Here is a 22,074-nt window from a genome sequence, read left to right on the forward strand (position 1 = left end):
AGAGAGAGAGAGAGAGAGAGAGAGAGAGAGAGAGAGAGAGAGAGAGAGAGAGAGAGAGAGAATTCCCAAACCAATATGGCAAAACAAACTGTAACACCATGTGGTTTTTTTTCCACACATGAAAGTCCACAGAAGGAAGCATTGACCCCTGCGAGAACCTGCTTCCAAGCACTGTGAGAAGACAGGAATGGGCTTATAGGAGACTCTGCAAATTTATTTTCCGAGAAACATTGATGGCTGAACTCACAGAAAAGTCCACTTAAAATGGCTTATGGGTTCTAATACACTTAAATCTTTGCACATTTCCAGAGTTTCTGAGGAGCACCGCCTCCCCGAACAAATCTAGTTTCTGATTGGCTGGAGTTCCTGCCTCATGTTCCAGGGAAGGATGGGTTCCTCTCAGCACCTGGGGTTGGGGCTCTGAAGAAATGCCCACCTAGAGCTTTCCGATGTCTCAGACCTGGAACCAGAAACCTATAAACCATGTGTTGTTGTTGTTTTTGGTTTTTTGTTTTTGTTTTTTTTCTTTTTCTTTAAAATAAACTTAAAGACACAATAAGGCTAAAACTAATGTTGGTGGGGACCGAGTCTGGTTAGTACAGATGTCCCGTGATTGTGGTTTAGACCAATGTTGGATTAAAAGGATTGGAACGCTTAAGACCTTGCGGCCAGATACCTGTCCACCTCCATGACCCTTCGGTAGTTTCCCCCATCTTTGCAAGTTGTTATCACTGCATCTAGAACTTAGCTGGAGAAGCAAGGGAAGGGAGCTTGGTACCATTATTCCAGCGGATGTGATACTTCCCCCTCACAACTGTGTTGTGTACAGGCTTCAGAACAGAAAGCTGGTGTGGGGAGTGATTAACTGGGGTCCTGCTTCTCAGCAGGAATTTGGTTCTACTTTAGAAAAAGGCCTGGATAAAGACAAGCCTACAGTCAGGTCAGAGGTCAGGGCAAATAGTTCCCTGGGTCTGAGGTTAGGCTTTAACAGCATGGTTCTGACCCATTTCTGGCGGCGAGTTTCAGTCTCTGATGTAACTGTTACCTCCTACCCCTCATCAGAGCTGTTCTTCTGTCTTCAGAACAGAAATCCTTTCTTCCTCCTGCAGTCTTGAAAAAATGACTACAAAGAAAGGTGGCAGCCACTCTTAAATGAACAATAAACCGTGAGGGCTTTGTCTATAGATTTTTTTTTTTTTAATAGAATCACTGGCTGGACCAACTCTGTGGAATGATGCAAGACTCGACCACAAAAGGTTTAATTCATGCCTAAAATGTTGCCATTATCTTAGGTAATGATATATAATTAAGTTGCTGACTGGTTTCTCATGCTTTTCTATCAATGATTCATGGCTATTGTCAAAAAGAAGTAGCAGCAACTGAGCTCATTTCGCTAAAGCTCTTCTTTGAAATACCCAACAAACAGGGTTTTCTTGATCCATCGGATTGTCAAGGTAGTTCCTGTGTTTCTGTAAAAACTCGAGTGTCGGCCAGGTTCCCTCTACACCCATTGCAGCTTTCCAGAAGCATTTATGATGCTGCCATAAAATATGATTAAAAAAAAAAAAGAAGAGGAGACGGCAGCTGTGCTCTAGACACATTTACTATTGTGCGTCTCATAAAGCAACATTGAAGAACGTGCTACAGAGTCTAAGGTCTTATCGTCTCCAAAGATAGCATTGACATCACAGAGTGTGTCCCATTGTTCCGAAGAGGATGGGTACACAGAGCAACTTGATCCAGGGTCGCTGTTCTTTCATAATACCTTTGTGGGTGAGGCTCCTAACAGCGAGGGTCAAGGTCTGCTGACAAAAGCCTCCTACAATATGGGAGACTGTTCCTGGGCTTGCAAGCCAGCTCAGCAGATTTGCAGCAAGGACGAACCAGAGTTGTGACGAGGGCAGGCAGTTCTCTGAAGAACGGATTGATTAGCTTAGCCCCCTAGTGATGGATAAAAAAACAACCTGGGTAGATTTTAAAAACACAAGCATCTTCTTCACCTTTTGTTTGTTGTTTACTGTGTATGCCTGGTTGGATCGGAAACTCCTGCCTCAGAGTTCCGAGTCCTGGGATTACAGGCCGGTACTGCTATATGCCGGGCTATAGCACAAAAACTTTAAAAGTGTAATTTGGGCCGGGCGGTGGTGGTGCACACCTTTAATCCCAGCACTCAGGAGGTGAATCTCTGTGAGTTCGAGGCCATCCTGGTCTATGAGAGCTAGTTCCAGGATAGCTAGGACTGTTACACAGTTACACAGGGAAACCCTGTCTCAACCCCCCCCCCAAAAAAAAAATCTACCAAAGTGTAATTTGGCTTCACAATTTGATGTGGTGGCACATAGAAGCAACGTTTTAGAAAAGAAAGAAAACAATTCAATTATTTTCTGCAGACATTTTTGGCTTCAAAAATCTGAATTTGTATCTCATAGATGCTTTCAAAATTATGGTGTGGTGGGGGCAAGTCAGGGGTGCTTGTTTCTTCGGGTCTGGGAGTAAAAGCAAAGATAAGGAGTCAAGGTTAAAGTGTTTTCTTCACTTATGGAGAAAAAATAGTCATAAGACATGGACCTGTTTTCCATAAGAGACAGACCTGTGTTCCATAGACCCTGAATAATTCTTTCAGCTTCGGTTTGATTTTTACAACAGACGCTTGAAACCCATATTACAAGTTTAATTAGAAAGCTCCTAAACAAGGTCTCCGAGTCCAAGCAAAGAATCGTTTCAAGGGATTCAGATATGGTTGCGATTCCCAGGCACAGGAAATGGATGGCGGACCACAGCTGCTAAGACAGGAGAGGTGGTAGTAGGTGCTTTCTTCCTCTGCTAGGATCAGCTGGAGAGACTGCAGTTCTCACGGAGCTAATTGTCTTGTCAACAGGACGAAAACTTTCTAGAACCAGGCAGGTTGAGGCAGATCCTGCTCCAGGGTTCTCAAACAAAGTAAATGTCACCCTTTTTTTTCTTAGACCACGTGACCTAGTTTCCATGAAAAATGCTGACTTATTCTAACTTGCTGCCAATCCTGAGCATCAACACTATTGCCGTTAGCTAAAATGCAAGTGACAGCATTCTCAGGGACAGGATATGATACACACGAGCCTTGCCCTATAATCCTTTCCTTTATTAGCCTCTAGTTGCATATATCAACACACTTATTACTGTCACTGAGTTAATCTTCACATCTCAAGAGCGCTCAAGTATTACTCGTAATTTAAAAAAGAAGAAAACAAGATACAACAAAGTCAAGTGATTCATGAGCACAATGGTTAGGGTTCGGATAGAACTCCCCCTGCTTCTTGCGTCTGTGGGGTTTAAACACTTGCTCCCAACTGTGTTGTTTTGGGAGATTGTGGAAGCTCAGAGTAGTTTGTTAATAGAAGTAGGTCTCTGGGGTCCTCCTCGAAGGTGACATCTTCTGGTTCTAGCTCATACACCTTGTTTCAAGATCCACCAATATGCAATAGCAGCAGCCTCAAGCTCGGGCCACTGTGGACCCGAACCACCCCAGCTGTCTTCTTTGAAATCTTTGCATTGCTTCTGTTGGGTGTTTTGAGCAGTAACTAGTGACCAATGAATCCATAGACTATTTATTTCTCCTTGTTTCCCTTTAAGTGTCTGTAACTCACATTATATCCTGATGGTTGGAGTGTTGTTGGGACAGAGAGCTGAACTGCTTCATTCATGGTATCTCCTTTATAGTTGCCCTTTTGTCTTCCGTGAATGAGCATATTCAGCACAATGATTCTTGACACTAATTTGCATAAAGTGAGCCTGAGGAGATTGCAAGGTGCAGACCATCAAGCCTCTACAGGAATTCCATAGGTCTGTTTCAGGACCGGGGAACTGGCTGTTTTCAGCCTCATCCCACTTGGTTCCCATCCAGGTAGCTCAGAAGCAGTTCTTCACAAATTTTGCTCCAGTGGCAGTCGGAATGAAAAAGGAACATTGAGCATAGTTCCTTACTGTTGGATTTCCAGGAACTTATAACAACATTTTATTTAAACTTTTACACTTTTGCTGTCTTGTAGAGGTAAAACTCCTGTCTCAGGGTGGCTTCCTAGGTAGACGGCTTATAGTGGTTAGAACTCCAGAGTTTATATAGGTTTAAAACACAAATCTTCCCAGTGCTGAAGGCTCCCATGAGCACATCAGGTATTTTGTGCCCATGAAAATTCTAGTTTGTCATTCACTCAAGTGGTTCATGAATATATTCCTTTTGAGATCCGTGTGACATGAGAAAGAGCTCTGAAAGGAAATTCAGAAGATCTTAGAATGTTTTCATTGTGACTGTAGAAATAACTAGTTTCTGTTTCCATTTAGAAACAAATAACTAAAAACACAGCTGAGAGATGGTGGCACACCCCTTTAATCCCAGCACTTGGGAGGCAGAGGCAGGTAGATCCTCTATGAGTTCAAGGTCAGCCTGATTTAAACAGCTAGTTCCAGGACAGCCAAGGCTACACAAAGAAACCCTGTCTCAAAAAACAAAACAAACAAAAAACAAAAACAAACACCAACGTCAACGAAATGCATTGTGACTACCCTAAAGAATTTTTGTAAAGAAGCATTGAGGTGGCAGAGGCAGGAGGATTTCTATGAGTTCAAGGCCATTCTTGTCTACTTAGTTCTAGAGAACCAGAGTTATTTAGTGAGACACTGACTTAGGGTGGAGGAGAAGTCTGGTAAATACAAACCAGAGAATGTATTCAATTTCTAAATGGAGAACTTATTGAGCAGACAGAAGTCTTCCTATGGACACCCAGGAACTTCCATTTTAGAAAAACTTCTCACAAATAACCAAGCATCCAACAGAAATTATGTATGAGAAGTGTTTTAAGCTGGGCATTTCCTAGCAAGGGACTTAGTGGTGTTCATGTGCTTATCAGGAGCTAGCTGGTCACTGGGAAGATGAGCTGTGGTATGACATCATGACCTTCCGCTGGCTGGGTACAACCAGAGGCAGTTAAAAATCTAAGACTTCATCTTCTGCTTTCTTTTTCCTGAACCTAAATTACTATGTGACTCTAGGTGAAATCTCCCTCCTCTTCTTCCTCCCTCCTTCTTCCCCCTCCTCCTCTATTTGCTTTTTAGCTTACCTGATAGCGAGGCAGCCCAAGAATTACATGTTTGTCTAGTGTCACTGCTAATTGCCAGACACACCGGAATCTTTGCATATAGAACCCACTGGAAGATATCAGTGGGCTCTCTCTGTCCGTCCTTCTTCTGAAAAGGCAACCTCTGCCTCTTCCTCTCTATCTCTCTCTTTCTCTTTTTCCTCCATAACCCCTTTACCCTTATACCCTTCCCAATATCCACTAAATAAACTATACCTAAGCTCTCTCTCTGCATGGCATAACTGTCTGTCTCCTGCCCCCCTGTGGTCTCCCACCCACCAGGGAACCTGCCAGGGATCATAACATTGGTGTATGACTCAGCCAGGCTTTCTCTGTGTGTCCTCCCTTCCACAGGCAGAAGGGCTGAGGCATTTGGGAATCCTGGACTCAGACCACTTTCCAACTTCCTGTGCCCACTTCATCACAGCACACAACACCAACTGAATGCAGAGAAAAAGATTCCTAACAGCAACACCCCATTTCCTCCAAAGACAGAAGACAGATGGGCACAGAACAGCATCCATCCACAATTTGCTTTTTCTTGTCAGGTGAAAGCACAAAACACTAGGAAGAACTGCCTTTCATCTAAACTCTTCAAGATCTCCAGACAGTGGACAGAATCTACTGGAATGAATGGCCTACTTGCTCAGGGCAAGGTCTAAGAGACACTGGACAATTCCACACCACAAATCTTGGACAGGAGTGAAGCAACCAGCTACCCTGTGACTGGCATCCCAGCTTTCTCAGGTCCCCCAAGACTCCAATATTCACAAATAAGCAGGAAGAAGACTTGAGAACTAGACACCCTCATCCCTGCCATGCCTAACTCCTTGTCTTTTTATTATAAGAGAAAGGTGATAATGTTGTAATTATAACTCTACTGGCCTGCCCAGTCACCTGGGTACCCTGTCCCTTTAAGAGACAAGCCCCACCCACTCCCAATCTACCCCCTTTTCCACCAAGGCAAGTGGATCTTCCACCTCCTCTCCACCTCTTTCTCTCTCTGTCTGTCCTTCTTCTTAAGAAACAACTTCCCCTGCTTTCTCTCTTTCCTCTATAGCCCCCTTACCCTTATACCCTTCCCAATACTCACTAAATAAACACTATACCCCACAAAAGAAATCAGCAGAAACATCAATGTTCATGACTGTTGACTGAGCGCATGTAGAGACAACATTTCAGATAGTCTTCAGAGAGAACAGATGACTATAACCAGAAATAGAAATACACAGCCTCCCGAGGGAACATTTGTTCTTGATGAGAAGAAAAATAAGGGGTGGAGCAGGTGTAAATATTATTTTGCTTCTATATCAAAGAACAAAAATGTGTGATAATTTTCACTTTTTTGATAATTTCCAATAATCTGTAGCCTGTAAACTTTTGAGTTGGGTAGAAATTTTGAATGTGTATGTTGATCAGCTTTAGTTTGCTGTTGAAGATTAAAAATGTATAGAAGTAGATGAATTCCAAACTTTAAACAAATTCAAGTTAGGCAGGTATATAAGAATTGCACAGAGAATTTCTGGAATTTTTTTCTTTGTAAAAGTTAAACATAATACTTAACTGGACAGTTATAATGCTAGATAAAACAGATTAGATGTTGATATTGTTTTTTGGGGTGATTCGACCACCATTGATCGTAGGCCTGGGGAGTGCTGTCCACATATGCTGATACTCCAGATACAGGGATCAGTTTTCACGGGGGGGGGGGGGGGGGGGGGGATACTGGCTGTGCTGCAGAACCATTGCCCTGTTCATGCCGAGCTGCCTGTCTCTCCTGAACTTAGCTGGAGACTGAATTTTTAGCCAATCTTTGATTACTCTAAAGTTTTTCTTTTCTGAAACAGGCTCAGGGGTATATCCTGTATGGCACCTCTCGGTTCTTGGAAATCCCATGACTCATTTCCTAAAACGAGCTGATGTTATTTTTTCAGAACTTAATGTTTAAAGAGCAAAACATATAATGACAAACTATCCTCAGGTGATGACTATGACTATATTTAAGATGGTTTTAAGACATATGCTGAGTGCTGGCCTGGGTGTGAGAGTGTGTGTGAGGGGGGATTACTTACTACACATCTGCTTCAGCTAAGAGACCTGCATCCAAATTACTGCAAGAGAATATGGACATGTATTTGGTAAGATGACAGTTTCAATGGAGAATCATCAAGAACAGTGTGGCTTTCATTAGTTTATCAGGTCCTTGAAGGACAAGATCTTGTCTCATGCTAGCCCCTCATTTTTCTTTCTCCCTCCTTTTGTTTTTGTTTTAGAAATGGAGTGGCATCATGTAGTCTTGAGTGGCCTTGGACTTGGTATATAGAGCGAGGTAGCCTTGAAGTCACAGAGATCTCCTACGTGCTGGGATTAAAGTCATACCTCACCGTATCTGCACCCCCACACCCCACACCCCACATTTTTGTGACAAGGTCTCATTTAGTTTAGGCTTGCCTGAACTTGTCCTGCAGCAGCGGTTGGACTTCAGTTCCTGATCCCCACCCCCACCACTCTCCCACCGCCCCTACCCACCTACCCACCAAACCTGGCCCACCTTTGTTAAAGCCTTTACAAGGGTGCTATATGTATCATTGGAAAACTGAATATTCGGCAGCCAGGTTTTCCTCATTCTGGAACCTGAGAGGAGCAGAACTAGTAGAAAATATAAACACGCAGAAGAAGATAGTTACTGTGGGAGCCGACTCTTAAAAAGTAGCTAATTTGCCTCTAATCAAGAGGTGAAGCCAGGAAGATTGCAATTTGACGTCAGCATGAAATATAGTTTCAAAACAACAAAAACAATCAAGGACGGGGGATATAGCTTAGTGACAGAGCTGTTGTCTAGCACGGTAAGGCCCCGGGTGCCATTCCTAACAAGGCCCCAGCTGGCTGCTAAACAAAGCAACAAAGTCAGAGCTGGGTTTCTGTTTGGTGCTCGAGTCTGAAGTCTGTAAGGGAGGCAGTGGAGAGGGGTGGGTGGATGCGAAGTAGGAAGATCAAGGAACAAGCAGAGTCTTTGAAGCTTGGCTGAAAACCACAAGGAAGGACCGGAACTCCTGTCTGTCTGCCTCCAGGCCTCTAATGCTGAGGATAGCGACACTCCGCGAGAGAAACTGATACCCCATGTGTCAGAAGGAAAAAAAAAAAAAAAAAAAAAAAGCCAGAGAAAGTGAATCATAAGCTCCAGTCAGGACTGAGGCACTGAAGGCCCAGCTGCGGCCCCACCCGACTGTGACTACGTGAGTCAGCAAATAGGCAGCAGAGTGCGTGCTAGCCAGCGATGCCGCATGCCTCATTCCTGCACCAGCTTCCCGAGGAATGCGCTTGCCATATTCCACACCTTTTGAAAAATATTTCTACGGCTTGCATTGGCTCTGAGCGATGCAGGGCAGGGAGGACACCAACCGAGCGCCTACTTAGATGAACTGGCAGAATACAAATTCAGTTTTTGGTGTAACCTTCTGTCAAGCTGGCATCCAAACATAACTTTTATCGATGGTTAGCTTCCAAATAAAGACAAACGGGAAATAGTGCCTGAAGCTAACAAAACACAATCGGCCCTCATAGGAAAACATCCGGAAACTCTCACTGCAATCCTGTGCTTGAAGAGAGGGCTGGAGCCCAGGCAGAAAGAAATATTCTGAATTCTATAGAGACCTCTGTACCACTCTTTTAGCTGGTATTAACATACACCCAGGGGCTAGAGCTTGAAGTTGATCTCCAAAGAAAATATGTCCAGCAAAGGAAAGGCCCAACCTGGGAGTGGTGGCACGTGTCTGTCCAGTACTCGGAAACCAGAGAGGGGCTACCTTGACTTAGAGGGGAGCTTGGGCTACATAGTGAGTTCTAGAATAGTCTAGGCTACAGTGTGAGACTCTGTTCAAGGTGGCGTACGCCTTTAATCCCAGCACTCGGGAGGCAGAGGCAGGCGGATCTCTGTGAGTTAGAGACCAGCCTGGTCTACAAGAGTTAGTTCCAGGACAGGCTCCAAAGTCACAGAGAACCCTGTCTCGGAAAAACCAAAAAAACAAAAACAAAAACAAACAAACAAACAAAAACACACAGAGAGAAAGGGACCAGGCTGGGAACAGATATGGTTCTTACCAAACTATAAATGTTTATTTTATGAGTGTTTGATTGCATGCCTTCATGTGTACCATGTGTGTGCCTGGTACTCACGGAGGCCAAGAGAGAATGTCAGATCTTCTGGAACTGGAGTTATAGACAGGTGAGAGCTGCTGTATGGATGCTAGAAACCAAACCCAGGTCCTCTACAAGAGCAGTAAGTAAGTATTCTTAACCACTGAGCCAACTCTCCGGGGCCAAGAGTCCACCGGTCCATAAAATCTAAAGACTTTTTCCTTTCAAAAAGAGGGGATGGGAGATGTTGGGAGCTGGAGCTATCTCTCTGTTTGTAGGCTTGCCTGGCAGATACGAGGCACAAGGTTGATCATCAGTACCACCCAAGCTGGGCATAGTGGAACATTCTTACAATCCCAGTACTCCAGGAGCGGAGGCAGGAGCAGGGGGATCGAATGTTCAAGATCATCCTTGACTACATCATGAGTCTGAGGTTAGTCTGGGAAACATGAGAGAGCCTGTCAGAAAACAAGGGGCATTTTAGGACAGAGTGTCTGTTCCATTTTTCTCAGGCTTGAATTTGAAGAACAAAAACTAACAGAGAGCGGAGACAATCCGCACAACCTGGAGCCACATGGCTTTTCCCCCCAGGAAAGGTTAATCTGTACATGTCATCAAGCCTAAATGGACATGTCATCTGGCTTTGTCTCACTGTTCTCTATAAGTTGTTACATTACAACAGGCATGGTAAAAAGAAACGAGGTCCTTTATTTCCTTAGCCTGGCCATAACAGTAAGTAAATCCATTTTCCCATATTAATTTCTGTTTCCTGAGTTTTTTAAGTTTGCATTTTTTTTAAAAAATTTTTCATTTGTTTATTTTGTTTTTTTGAGGCAGGGTTTCCTCTGTGTAATCCTGTAATCCTGGCTGTCCTGAGACTCACTCTGTAGACCAGCCTGGCCTTGACCTCAGAGAACCTTGCCCCCAAGTGCTGTGATTTAAGACTTGCTTAGAGTTTTCATTTTAAAATTACATTTATTTACTTACATTTTTATGTATGAGTATGAGTGCATGAATGTCCCAGTGTACATGGAAGTCTGAGGACAACTTGAGGGACTCAGTTTACTCATTTCACCACGAGAGAGTTCTGGAGATTGAACTCAAGATTATCAGATTTAGCATCACTAATCTGTCTTGACAGCCTATATTTCCTGTTTTCTTTTGGAATACATGCAGACTAAGGAGGTAGGTTATGGGACACCAACACTTGGTAACAATACTTTTACTGATAAAGTTATAAAATCCTTTTATTTCGTGCCTTTTATCCTTCCTCTAGCTGAATCACACTGTCCCTTTGATGTAAAACAACGTGGCTCTTGTGTTGGTGTCTTGGTTCCTTTTTTATTGCTATGAAAAGATGTCATAACCAAGGCAACTCGTGAAAGAAAGCGTTTAATTGAGGGCTTGCTTCTACTTTCGGAGAAGCTCATGACCATCATGGCAAGAAGCAAAATAGCAGGAAGGCAGGCATGGTGCTGGAGCAGTAGCAGAGAACTTACATCTGATCTGCAAGTTAGAGGCAGAGGGTCTGGTGTGGGCTTATTGGAATGTTAAAGCCCACCCCAGTCCAGTGATGTACCTCCTTTAGCAAAGTCACCCCTCCTAATCCTTCCAAAACAATTCCACCAACTACCCACTAAATATTCAAATATAGGAGCTTGTGTGGAACATACCCATTCAAACTATCTCATTTTGCTTCCTAGTACCCATAGACATGTAGTCATATCATAAAGCAAAATGTATTAAGTCCAACTTCAGAAGCCCCCATAGTCTTCCATAGTTTAGACACTATTTTAAAGTCCAAAGTGTCTTCTGAGACTTGAGGTAATCTCATACCTGTGACACTTTGTAAAATCAAAAGGTAAATTACATACTTCTAACGTACAATGGCACAGAGCATACAGTACCATTCCAAAGAGGAATAGGGGCATGATGGAGTAATAGTAGACCAAGAGCAAGAATGAAAGCCAACAAAACAGACTCCAACTCCTGTAGCTCTCTATCTATCAATAAAGGGCTTAGATGGCTGTAAGAGCTCCCATGCCTTCCAGCTTTGATGACTGCAACACATTTCTCTCTCTCGGGCTGGTTCCACTCCCTCTCAAAGTTCTTCTCAACAGAATCCCAGGGCTCTAGCACCTCAAACATCTTGGGGTCTCCATGGCAATCTAGGCTTCACCTTCACAGCTTTATTCAATGGCTCCTTAAGGCCTCCATGGCGGGACTTCCCTGTTATATGCCTGTCCTCAGTAGCTTTTGTTAAGCTCAGTGGAAGATTCTGCAGCCCCTACTCCTGTATCTTTCATGACCCTAAACCTACAACAATGTGGTTGATGCTGCTAACTTCCCAGCTTGCTTAGGAAGGAACCTGGCTCCCTACTTGAATTACCTTTGTGTAGAATTGCCTATGTTGTTGCTCTTATGGATCAGATAGTTCCTTAGTCAACTTATAAATGAAAATGTTTAATAGGGCTTATGGTTTCAGAGGGCTAGAATTGTATTAGTCATATTTCCCATTAAAAATTATTTATTATTTTATTGTGTGCATTTTGCAGGTAGGCATGTGCATGTCACATTTCACATGTGGAGGTCAGAGGACAACTATGTCTTAGCTACTTTTCTAATTGCTGTGAGAAAATACCATAACCAAAGCAACTTACGAAAGAAATTTTAGTTCATGGTTCCAGAGGAGTAGTGTCCATGACCATCCTGGTGGAGCACATCGTAGCAGGCAGGCAGACATGGTGCTGGAGCAGTATCTGAGACTGTACATCTTCACCTACAAGTGCAAAGGAGAGAGAGAGAAAGAGAGAGAGAGAGAAAGAGAGAGAGAGACAGAGAGAGAGAGACAGAGAGAGAGAGACAGAGAGAGAGACAGAGAGAGAGAGAGACAGAGAGAGAGAGAGAGAGAGAGAGAGAGAGAGAATGAGAATGGCACAAGTATTTTGAAACCTCAAAGTCTGCCCCCAAGTGATATACCTGCACTAAGGCCACACCTTCCCATCCTTCCCAAACAGTCCCACAAACTGGACACCAAGTATTAGAACACGAGCATGTGTGGGACATTCTCATTCTAAACACCACCAGTCAGTTTTCTCCTTCAACCTTTACACAGTTTCTGGGCATTGGCCTCATGTACCTGGTCTAACACAGTAACTACCCCTCCCAAACCATCTCACCAGCTCATCGGCCCCATTTTATTTACAAACAAAATGTGACTGGCTGTCACTTTGAGGCAGAGGAGAATTAAACATATTTTAAAAGTCTTATTTTTAAGTAACAGAGGTATTTGGTATCTATGTAGATTGCTAACCACTTTCTATATTTGCAAAAGAATGAAAACTAAATTCTTTGGGACTAGTAGAAAATTTAAAAGTCAGTAAATGTGGAATCCCAAAAATGTAAGCCTATTTGCACCTTGTCTGGAGGTCAGAGAATTCTAGCATACTTCTGCTCCTTCCTTTGATTGAAGAAATTTGATCTTGGGAATGGCTGCCTTCAGGATACTTGGTCTAGGTTGGGTTCACTGCCTCAACAACAGAATGCTATTGGCTTGATGTTTCAATGTATTAAAGCAAATAACTGTTCTAGTTGTCTTTTGTAACATGTTAAAGCAGTCTTTTGTCTTCTTCCCCCTTGTATTGGGGTATAAGAGTGTATGGAAAATTAAATGCTGGTGAATGTCAATATTCATTGAATTCCCTCCCGATACTATCCTATGTTTCTGTTTTATTATTTTTTGTTTACAGAGTTTTTTTTTTTTGTTTGTTTTTTTGAGACAGGGTTTCTCTGTAGTTTTGGAGCCTGTCCTGGAACTAGCTCTTGTAGACCAGGCTGGTCTAGAACTCACAGAGATCCGCCTGCCTCTGCCTCCCGAGTGCTGGGATTAAAGGCGTGCGCCACCATCGCCCGGCTTGTTTTATTATTTTTACTTGCGTCTTCATGCTCTTTACTAACTTTTCTAATCCTTGTGCCCCTACCCTGGTAAGCGCTATTTTTGTCAAAGCTGGTCTCTGACAAGTAAATAGATATGGTGGTGTATAGTTTTATTAATTTTCTATGCCATTTCTGACTTACCTTTCTAATGTTCTCTTTATGATTAGTACTTACTGTAGGATCCTGTGTGCATATGAACCATGCTAGAAATGACTAAGCACATTAGAAACACATCTATGTCTCTTCTGTTTTCAGTTTAGCACGGCAACTTGAGACTGCAATCACAGTACTTGGGAGGCTGAGCTTGGAGGATAGCTGAGTTCCTGGCTAGCCTGGGCTACAGTGACAAACCTTATCCCCCAAATAAAACAAAATAAAAATCCATGCATGCCAACACAAATCTGTAATTCTAGTATTCGGGAGGCAGAAGCAAGAGTTCAGTGTCCTTTTGCAGCACTAGAGAATCTGAAGCAAGCTAAAGCTACATAAGACCCTGTCTCAAAACAAAGAAGAAATCAAAACAAGAACTAAACCGAACCCCACCAGGTTGCTTTCCATAGGCCATAACTAGTCAACATCTTCACATGTGTTTCTTAAATCTTCCCTCTTCAGTATTTTCTTAAATAAATTTTTTAAAAAATTTCTAACGATGTACATAATATATGTGTGTGTGTGTGTGTGTTCAATTTCTATGCTGAGTAATTAACAAGGATGTGAAAATGAGATTGCATTTGGCTCGATGCTTATTTTTCTTGACCCTGAACCAGATGCAAGTGTAGACACTTGTCGTGCACAGGTCATGCAGCGTGTCTTGACCAGCCTTATCACACACATTATGAATTGTTTCTTAACACTGCAGCTTTCACTGCTCCCGTCTGTGTTAGCACAGACACTGGCCCAGTTCTGCAGCATTTATGGAAAGCAATGTGCTATCTGGGCCTTGCAAGCTCGGCACATCTGTTCTTATTTCAAGGGTGTCTCAGCATGTTTGTCCCGTTTCCTTCAAGGCCTTGGCTTGAAAAGAAGAGAGTTTTCTGTAGGTTCTTGTTCCTTACTGATGACAGAGTCAGATTTTGCGTTAGTGGATGTTTTTGGTTCATCTTTTTTTTTTTTTATTATTGATATCTTTATGTTGAAAGAACTAAATGTCCTTGAAAAATTAGTATCAAAGGAATGGTGCAGTATAGGACAATGAGATGTGTGGCTTGTCAGTGAGCCCCAAAGCCCTTACACCAAAAGATTAATTAACTTAAGGTAGAGTTCTATACACATGTGCTCTCACAGGTGAGTTTTCTGGTCAGACTCCCAATAGATACAGTAAATCAGAAATCCCTAGGCAAACTGCATTATTCTATTATTCAAGATATTTTGCTCCAAAAGGCCATTTAGATTTTTATTTTTTTTTAATTAAAAAAACTTTTTACTTTCAATTGTGTGTGTGTGTGTGTGTGTATGTGTCTATTCATGGGAGTACAAGTGACTGTAAAGGTCAGAGACATAAGACCCCTGAAGCTGGAGTTATAGTCTGTGGTGAGTCAACCTATGTTGTGTTAGACTGTAGGTCCTCTAGAAGAGCAGTAAGTGAGCTACCTTTCCAGCCCCTAAACTGTTTATTTCTTTGTTTACTCATTTATTTGTAGCCAGGATCTCACTATGTATTCCTGACTGGACTGGAACTCTGTGTGTAGACCAGGCTGACCATGAGGTTCCTTTGCTTCTGCCTCCTGAGTGCTGGGATTAAAGGTCAATAAGTCTTGCAGATTTTTACACTTCTGAGACAGGGTGTCATGTTTCCAGGACTGTTTTTAAAGTCCCAGACTACCTCTCAGGTACAGGCATTACAGGCATGGCTCAGAATGTCATGGTCCTAAAATACATTTTAATTGTACGTGTTTTGGCAAAACAAAGTATATCAAAAGTATTCTCTTTTTTTCCCTTTCTCTCTTTCTCTCTCTCTCTCTCTCTCTCTCTCTCTCTCTCTCTCTCTTTCTTCTAGAAGTGTGGAATTATTTCACCCAGAAACTACATGCTATTTGTTTTACAAAGGAGAACCCCATTATATAGTGACTAGTGAAAAACTATAAAACAGTCAAGCTTCAAGTTACTGCTGGGGGTTGGGATGGAGTCCAGCTGTGAAACTCTGCTGTGGGCTGGCTGGATTTCCAGGAGCCAAGGATGTGATTCCGATGGCATTTTCCACTGGGTTTTGCTTGACTAGGTGAATGCCATCATGGGGAATCTTACTCCAGTGGGTTTTTACTGTGGTATTGCTCATTTCTCTTTAAAAAAATGACCATGGGAGAAGCTAAGTGTATGACCTTCAAGCAGTGGAAAATAGGGTTCTGTGTGAGACACGACAACCAAGAAATACCCCATGCAGTCCTCAGGATGACATATATGCCGTTACTTAGCATTACTTTTGAAGTGGAAAGGGGCCCAGAGACCTAGTTATTTACCTGAGGCCATGCGACTAATACAGAGCCATCACAGAATTTAAATCCAGGTCTGTCGGACAGTAGAGACAATATTGTTTCCAGTACAGCCATGTAAGAATAAGACAGTTGTCTTCAGCCAAGGTTTTGCTCATTGTGACGTCAATCTTTTTATTTTCTGTTGCAACTGCATTGTTTGTTATGAAGATTTCTATATACCTTTTCCTCACAACTTTGTTCTCCTGTGGAAGTGGGGGTAGGACTGGGGGGATGAGTGCTTTATTGCTGGTTTAGGAAGGAGAATATTTTACGAGCAGAACTATATACTCTATGTTGCTGATTTTACAACTTACAGTATTTGTGTGCCTCTCTATTTTCAAAATTTTAATATACATTTATTTATTTAGTGTTGGTATGTGAATGTGTGGCATGGTTTGTGTCTCAAAGGTCGGACGACCATTTTTGGAAGACATTTCTCTCCTTCCACCACGTAAATCTTGGAGATTAAACTAAACTTGCCAGTTTGCCAGCAGGAGCCTTTACCCACCGATCTATCATATATATATATATACCTTGAAAATATATATATTTATATATATTACCTTGAAAATAGGTATCTTCAAATTGGATATGGTGGCACATCTGCATCTAATTCTAGAACTCGGGCTGAGGAAGTTGGATGGTAGATTTGAGGCCAACCTAGGCTACTTAATGAGACCTTGACTCTAAATAAATAAATAAAACTAGGCATGGTGGTGCCTGCTTCTAACCTCAGTACGAGGAAAACTTCCACAAATAAAAGGGCAGTTCAAAGTGTACACAGTGAGTTCTAGCTCAGTGAGGGATCTTACAAAGTGAGATCCTGTCTAAAAAAACTAAAAAGAAGTAACCCCAAAAGTAAACCTAATTGTATTTTGGGGAGTAAAACTGCACAACAATGTGAGAAAAATTACTTTTTTCTATATCTTTTTGAATATTGTGTTATAAGAACTTCTGCATTTTGACCTGATAGGATGTGGCTGCTGAAGAGAAAATAGTTTTATTCTTATAATCTCAAAGCAGAAATAAAAAAAAATTAAATGACAATGACAATTTTATTTCTTCAGTGCTAAGGTTGAACTCAAGACTAAATATTTTCATCAAGTGTTCCACCACTGAACTACAAAATAGAAACTTTAAGACCATGGCTGGGTCACTTATTGAAGGGTTTCTGTGGTCTAGCCTGCACTAGGCACCAGATAACAAAAGTGATCATGGCAGTTCGAGTTTAAATAAGATGTTGCATGCAACAATAATTGTTGCACAGATTTGGAAATGGAAGATAGAGCGCTATAGGTCATTTAACTTACTACTTTATTCATGAAGAAGCTTGTATTTTAAGTGGCAGAACCATGAGAAGGACGCTCTTTAAATTTGGTCTTTGGCATGATTTTAATATACCAGTGGCAAGTGCTGGCATGATGAGATTAATTCATGGAAAAATACTTGTAAAATGCTTCTCCTCTCTCTCTAAAAGTTTTATTAAATTTATTTATTTATTTTTTTATTGAAAATAGACTCTTCTCTCATATAATACATTCTGACCATAGTATCCCCTCCCTTTATTTCTTCCATCTCCTTCCACATCTCTTCTCCCTCATATCTACTCTCTTTCCCTTCAGAAAAGAGCGGGCCTTCCAGGGACAACAACCAAACACGACAAAACAGGACACAATAAGACAAGGCAAAAGTCGAGGATGGACAAGGCAACCTGAGAGAAGGAAAAGAGTCCCAAGAGCGGGCAAGGATCGGAGACCCACTCGCTTCCACTGTTAGGAGTCCCACAAAAAACACGGAGCTAACAGCCATAACATGTGTGCAGAGATAAGATATGCTGACTGCCAAACATCTTCTCTTGCTCACGTGTTTTAGGAAAAGCATTGAAATAAAGGAGAATTTATATGAAGAAAATGTTTTGCTTTATATTCTGAAATTTCTTACTCTTGAGACTATTTTATGTGATTGCTACCACAGTGGGAGGAAGATACTATTGAATGGTAACAGATTCTTTTTCCTTTTCTGTGCTAGTTCTCTCAGGATAAACACGTGCTCTGGTGTATACATTTGCTGTGAGGGAGGATTAGTCTAGACATGGCATCCAAAGAGGGGCACCACCAGTGTCACAATTACCATTGGCTGATGAGGGACAGAGATAATCAGAAAGTTGATGATACTAAACAGTGGGTCGATTGAACATTTACTGGATTAAAAGGTGGGAGCTGTTTTCTCAGATAAAAATCTAATCTATTAACCAGGTGATGGTGGTGCAGTCCTTTAATTCTAGCACTTGGTGCAGAGGCAGGTATATCTCTGTGAGTTCAAGCCCAGCTTGGTCTATAGAGTGAGTTCCAGGACAGCCAAGGCTACACAGAGAAACCCTGTCTCAAAAAATAAAACAAACAAACAAACAAACAAACAAACAAAACAACAGTGGCAAAAAAAAAAAAAAGCCAAGCCAAAAATCTAATCTATTTATTTGACCAATGTTGTGAGGAGGCCGCTTGTTGGTTCCCGGCTGCTCAGCAGCTCAGACCCGAAATAATCACACAGAAACTATATTAATTAAATTACTGCTTGGCCTATAAGCTCTAGCTTCTTATTGGCTAGCTCTTACATCTTATTTTTAGCCCATCTCCATTAATCTGTGTATCATCACTAGACTGTGGCTTAATGGATAAAGTTCTAGGTCTGTTTCCGGTGGGGCTACATGGCTTCTCTCCACTCTGCCCTTCTGTCTCCCAGCATTCAGTTTAGTTTTCTCAACCTAGCTAAGTTCTGCCCTGCTATAGACTCAAAACAGTTTCTTTATCCATTAATGGTAATCCCAGCATACAGAAGGGAAACCCACATCACCTCCCCTTTTCTGTTTAAATAAAAAAGAAGGTTTTAACTTTAACATAGTAAAATTACATATAACAAAACGGTTATTAAGCAAGAATTACAGTTAAAATATTTATAACTACTTTATCTTTTATCATAACTAAGGAAAACTGTATCTCTGCTCATTTAAAAATACTTCAATAAATTCCTTTCACCTGGAATGGCATTGAAAGATACCAAATATGTGAACTGAAGTACACCAACTGGTACTCAGATACAAGCAGACCTCTCTTTCTGGTGGGTTCTCTGGCTCGTTTCTTCTGCATTCATCTTTAGCCAACAAATCATGCTTTCTGCAATGAGAACCAGATCCACAAAAGAAAGAATCAATTATAGATTTTGTGAGTAGGTTGACTCACTGACATGGAAACTGAGTTTCACTGTAGTAATGTACACAGGAGGCAGGCTGGAACCCTTGGTTTCCTCATTTTCACCCATGGCTTTCAACCACCATGTTGCTGAGTTTCTCGTACCCTGGCTCAATTTTGAGCCTACATCCCCCCCCCCCACTTCTCATCTGTAGCCACACTGACAATTTAAGCATGCACATCATTGGGACCATTCTCAACCAAGTAGAACAATTTCCTTAGCAAGTCAAATCAGTTGACTTAAGAGATTTAAATTTCCATCAAAGACGCATAAATACCTTTGTATTTTGGCAGCCCGTTCAAATCACAGGTTTGACCTAGTGCAGTTCATAGGGGAGTTTTGCTTTTCATTTAGGTTGACTTAGACGTGATATGTTAGCAAGGTCTGTTACCTTGTCAAGTTATTTTGTCTCACAAGTTATAGTCTTGTGAAAATTCCCTTCATAACACAACATTAAAGTCCGAGGTCAGACTCACTACAGAGCTTAGGCAAAGAAAGCAAAATACTTTTAGCTGCATGGGTTTCTTTTAATTTATAGACACCTTCCACTGACTTTGCCAGTTTTCAGAAAAGAGCCCTTTGACACATCTGTGGTCTATTAAGCAACAATTAATTAACATGGGGGGTAGACACAAATAATTTATAGTTAAGTCATGACAGCACTGGTATTTTTGTCAGCTTGAGACTTTAGCCTTTGATTTTTTTCATTAACCAAGTATTCTCATTAGCCTGGTCTGTATTACACTGTCCTCAGGACCCTCCTGCTGGGTGTCCACAAATGATGTCATTTCTCAGCTGAGGTAGCATGCTGTGTCTGGAAAGAGAGGACAGCCTCCTTGTGGAAAACTTTATTTTTCTAAGACATTTGAGGACAGCAGACACAGTGTCTTCAACTGGACCACCGTGTGCTGCTCCAACTCCTTTTAACAAATTAAGTTCCCATGAGGAGTTAACTGAGCCGCATGTCATTTTGTTACGGATTAAAACACTGGGAATATTTGCCTCTGCAGTTTAATCTCGCTTTCGATGGTACTTATGATAATTTAAGGAATCTTGGTGTATAGCAAGAATTATTTCAAAGTTTTCTGTCATATTTTACCTATCTATGCACATATGTGTCTATGTATGTATCCAGTGTGTGCACAGAGTTATGCATGCTAAAGCATGTATATGGAGGTCAGAGCACAGTGTGTGGGAGTCTGTTCTCTCCTTCTACCATGTGGGTCTCTGGGATAGAAGTCAGATCTTCAGGTTTGGCAACATACCCCTTTACTAGCTGAGCTGTTTCAGCAGCTCAGGAATTACCTTGACCACACTAAAGTTCAATAATGGATGTACAATTTTCATTGTTTCTGAGGGAATTTGTGTTATCAAATGTAAATTTATTTTATATTAAGGAAATTACCTTTTAAGCTTTATCTAGAAATTCTTTTTTCTTTTTGTCTTGGTATGATAAAAGGAGCAGTACAATCTTCTTACTACACACACACACACACACACGCACACAAACATAAACACAAACATACACACATTACACACATATACACATGCATACACACATTCCACATATATACACATATACTCCACACGTACACAGTACATACATACATACACACACACACACACATACTCCACACTTGCTTGTGTTCTTAGAAATGGTTAAATAAATATCTACCATGCTTCAGGAGCTGTACTTAGTTTTGGTGCCCAAATATTTGTAAAAGCTAAGTCTTTGTTCCATGAGAGCCTCACTATTTAGTTGAGGAGGAGACCTTTATCAAATCCATGATAAAGTTTTTACTGAATTGTACCAGAAAGATGAGGGCAGGGTGCTATACAAAGTGGGGAACCAGTGTAACAAAGAGGTCCAGAGAGAGTAACACTGCTCTGAGACTCCAAAGCCTGAACCAGTCCATCAGCAAGAGCCCTGGGGGTTATTGCACTTGGTAGGATGCTAGTTTAGCATGCTTTAAGCCCAGTCCCAAGCACAATAAATCAGATAGTGACACACACCTGTAATTCTAGTCCCCAAGAGTGGAGGCAGAAGAATCAGGTTCAGGGTCTTCCTTATGAATTCTAGGCCAGTCTGAGCTACTTGAGACCCTGTCTCAGAACCAAAAAACCAAATCCTAACAACAACAAAAGCACACTCCTAGTTTCCTGCAGGGCGGCAGGGTGATAAGAAACAACTAGAGAATTTCGCGGGTAATCATGGGCATGACTTTAATGCCAGAATTTGGAACTCGAAGCAGGTTTGTGGGTTCGAGGCCAATGGGGTCTACAGAGTGAGTTCCAGGACAGCTAGGACTGTACAGGGAAACCCTGTCTCAACAATCAAACAAACAAATAAACAAACAGAAAGACAGAAAGACAGACAGACAGACAGAAAGAAAGAAAGAAAGAAAGAAAGAAAGAAAGAAAGAAAGAAAGAAAGAAAGAAAGAAAGAAAGAAAAATAAAGAAAGGAGACAATTTCAAGCAAGACATGGAAAAAATGTGGCAGTTTGGCCAAAGGTGCACGGAAGATGCAAAGGAGAGCCTTTGCTCATGTTGAAGTCTAGATTTAACCTGCAGGAAATGGGAGAATCAATGTTTTTGAGCAGGTTTGCTTCTTCCTTTCGGAACATCAGTTTGAAGATTGCTCGTTCAATTGGGAACACTAATATTGTAAATCAAGGCTTGTGTTCAAACACAGGAAATGCTTCCTTTCGTTGACGTTTTTTGGTGATTACCATCGCTACCCTGCAGCACTCATCAGGGAATTCTGCTAGAAGAGACCTTGTGCGGTGCTGGGTACCATAGATGCAGGAGAGAGCCGAGCCTGGAAGCGACATGGAGAGTACAGTCTTGTTAACTTCTGGGAATGCAGATTTTAATTTCCACTCTTTATTTTTCCATTTAAATCGGACCAGCAGATGATAGTTAATCAAAATGTATTGCTATGTTAAAATCAACAGGGAAGTAGATTTTACATATTCTTACCACCTACCACATCAAATGACATGAGTGTTAATAATGCATATGTTAGCTTGATTTAGTCATTCCGCCGCTACATGGATATATACATATGTGTGTGTATTATATAAATACACACATAAATATGACAACATGACACATACAAAGAACGCATATGTTTTTGTTAGCAAAAAAAAAAAAAAAAACAATGAC

The 22,074-nt window shown here is 41.5% G+C and overlaps 1 protein-coding gene across 11 annotated transcripts in view; it reads left to right on the top strand.

Annotated features, from left to right (window-relative positions):
• LOC126499088 (60S ribosomal protein L31-like) overlaps positions 1–17,543 on the top strand; it is a 78,668-nt gene extending 61,125 nt beyond the window's left edge. For 8 of the 11 annotated variants that reach the window (XR_007590981.1, XR_007590973.1, XR_007590977.1 and 5 more), the window contains one exon: positions 5,469–6,463. Coding sequence is in view for 2 of the 11 variants with exons in the window: in XM_050138133.1 (XP_049994090.1) it covers positions 5,469–5,776 (308 nt within the window). In the remaining 9 variants the exon portion in view is untranslated. Of the gene's footprint in view, positions 1–309; positions 1,963–5,468; positions 6,464–17,280 lie in introns of those variants that run through there. The other 3 variants (XR_007590974.1, XR_007590978.1, XR_007590976.1) reach the window with 2 other exon arrangements.
• Positions 17,544–22,074: the final 4,531 nt, after the last annotated feature.

The sequence above is a fragment of the Alexandromys fortis genome, unplaced genomic scaffold, assembly GCF_014885135.2.
Source record: "Alexandromys fortis isolate MF-2015 unplaced genomic scaffold, M_Fortis_MF-2015_v1.1 scaffold_14, whole genome shotgun sequence".
Classification (NCBI taxonomy): domain Eukaryota; kingdom Metazoa; phylum Chordata; class Mammalia; order Rodentia; family Cricetidae; genus Alexandromys; species Alexandromys fortis.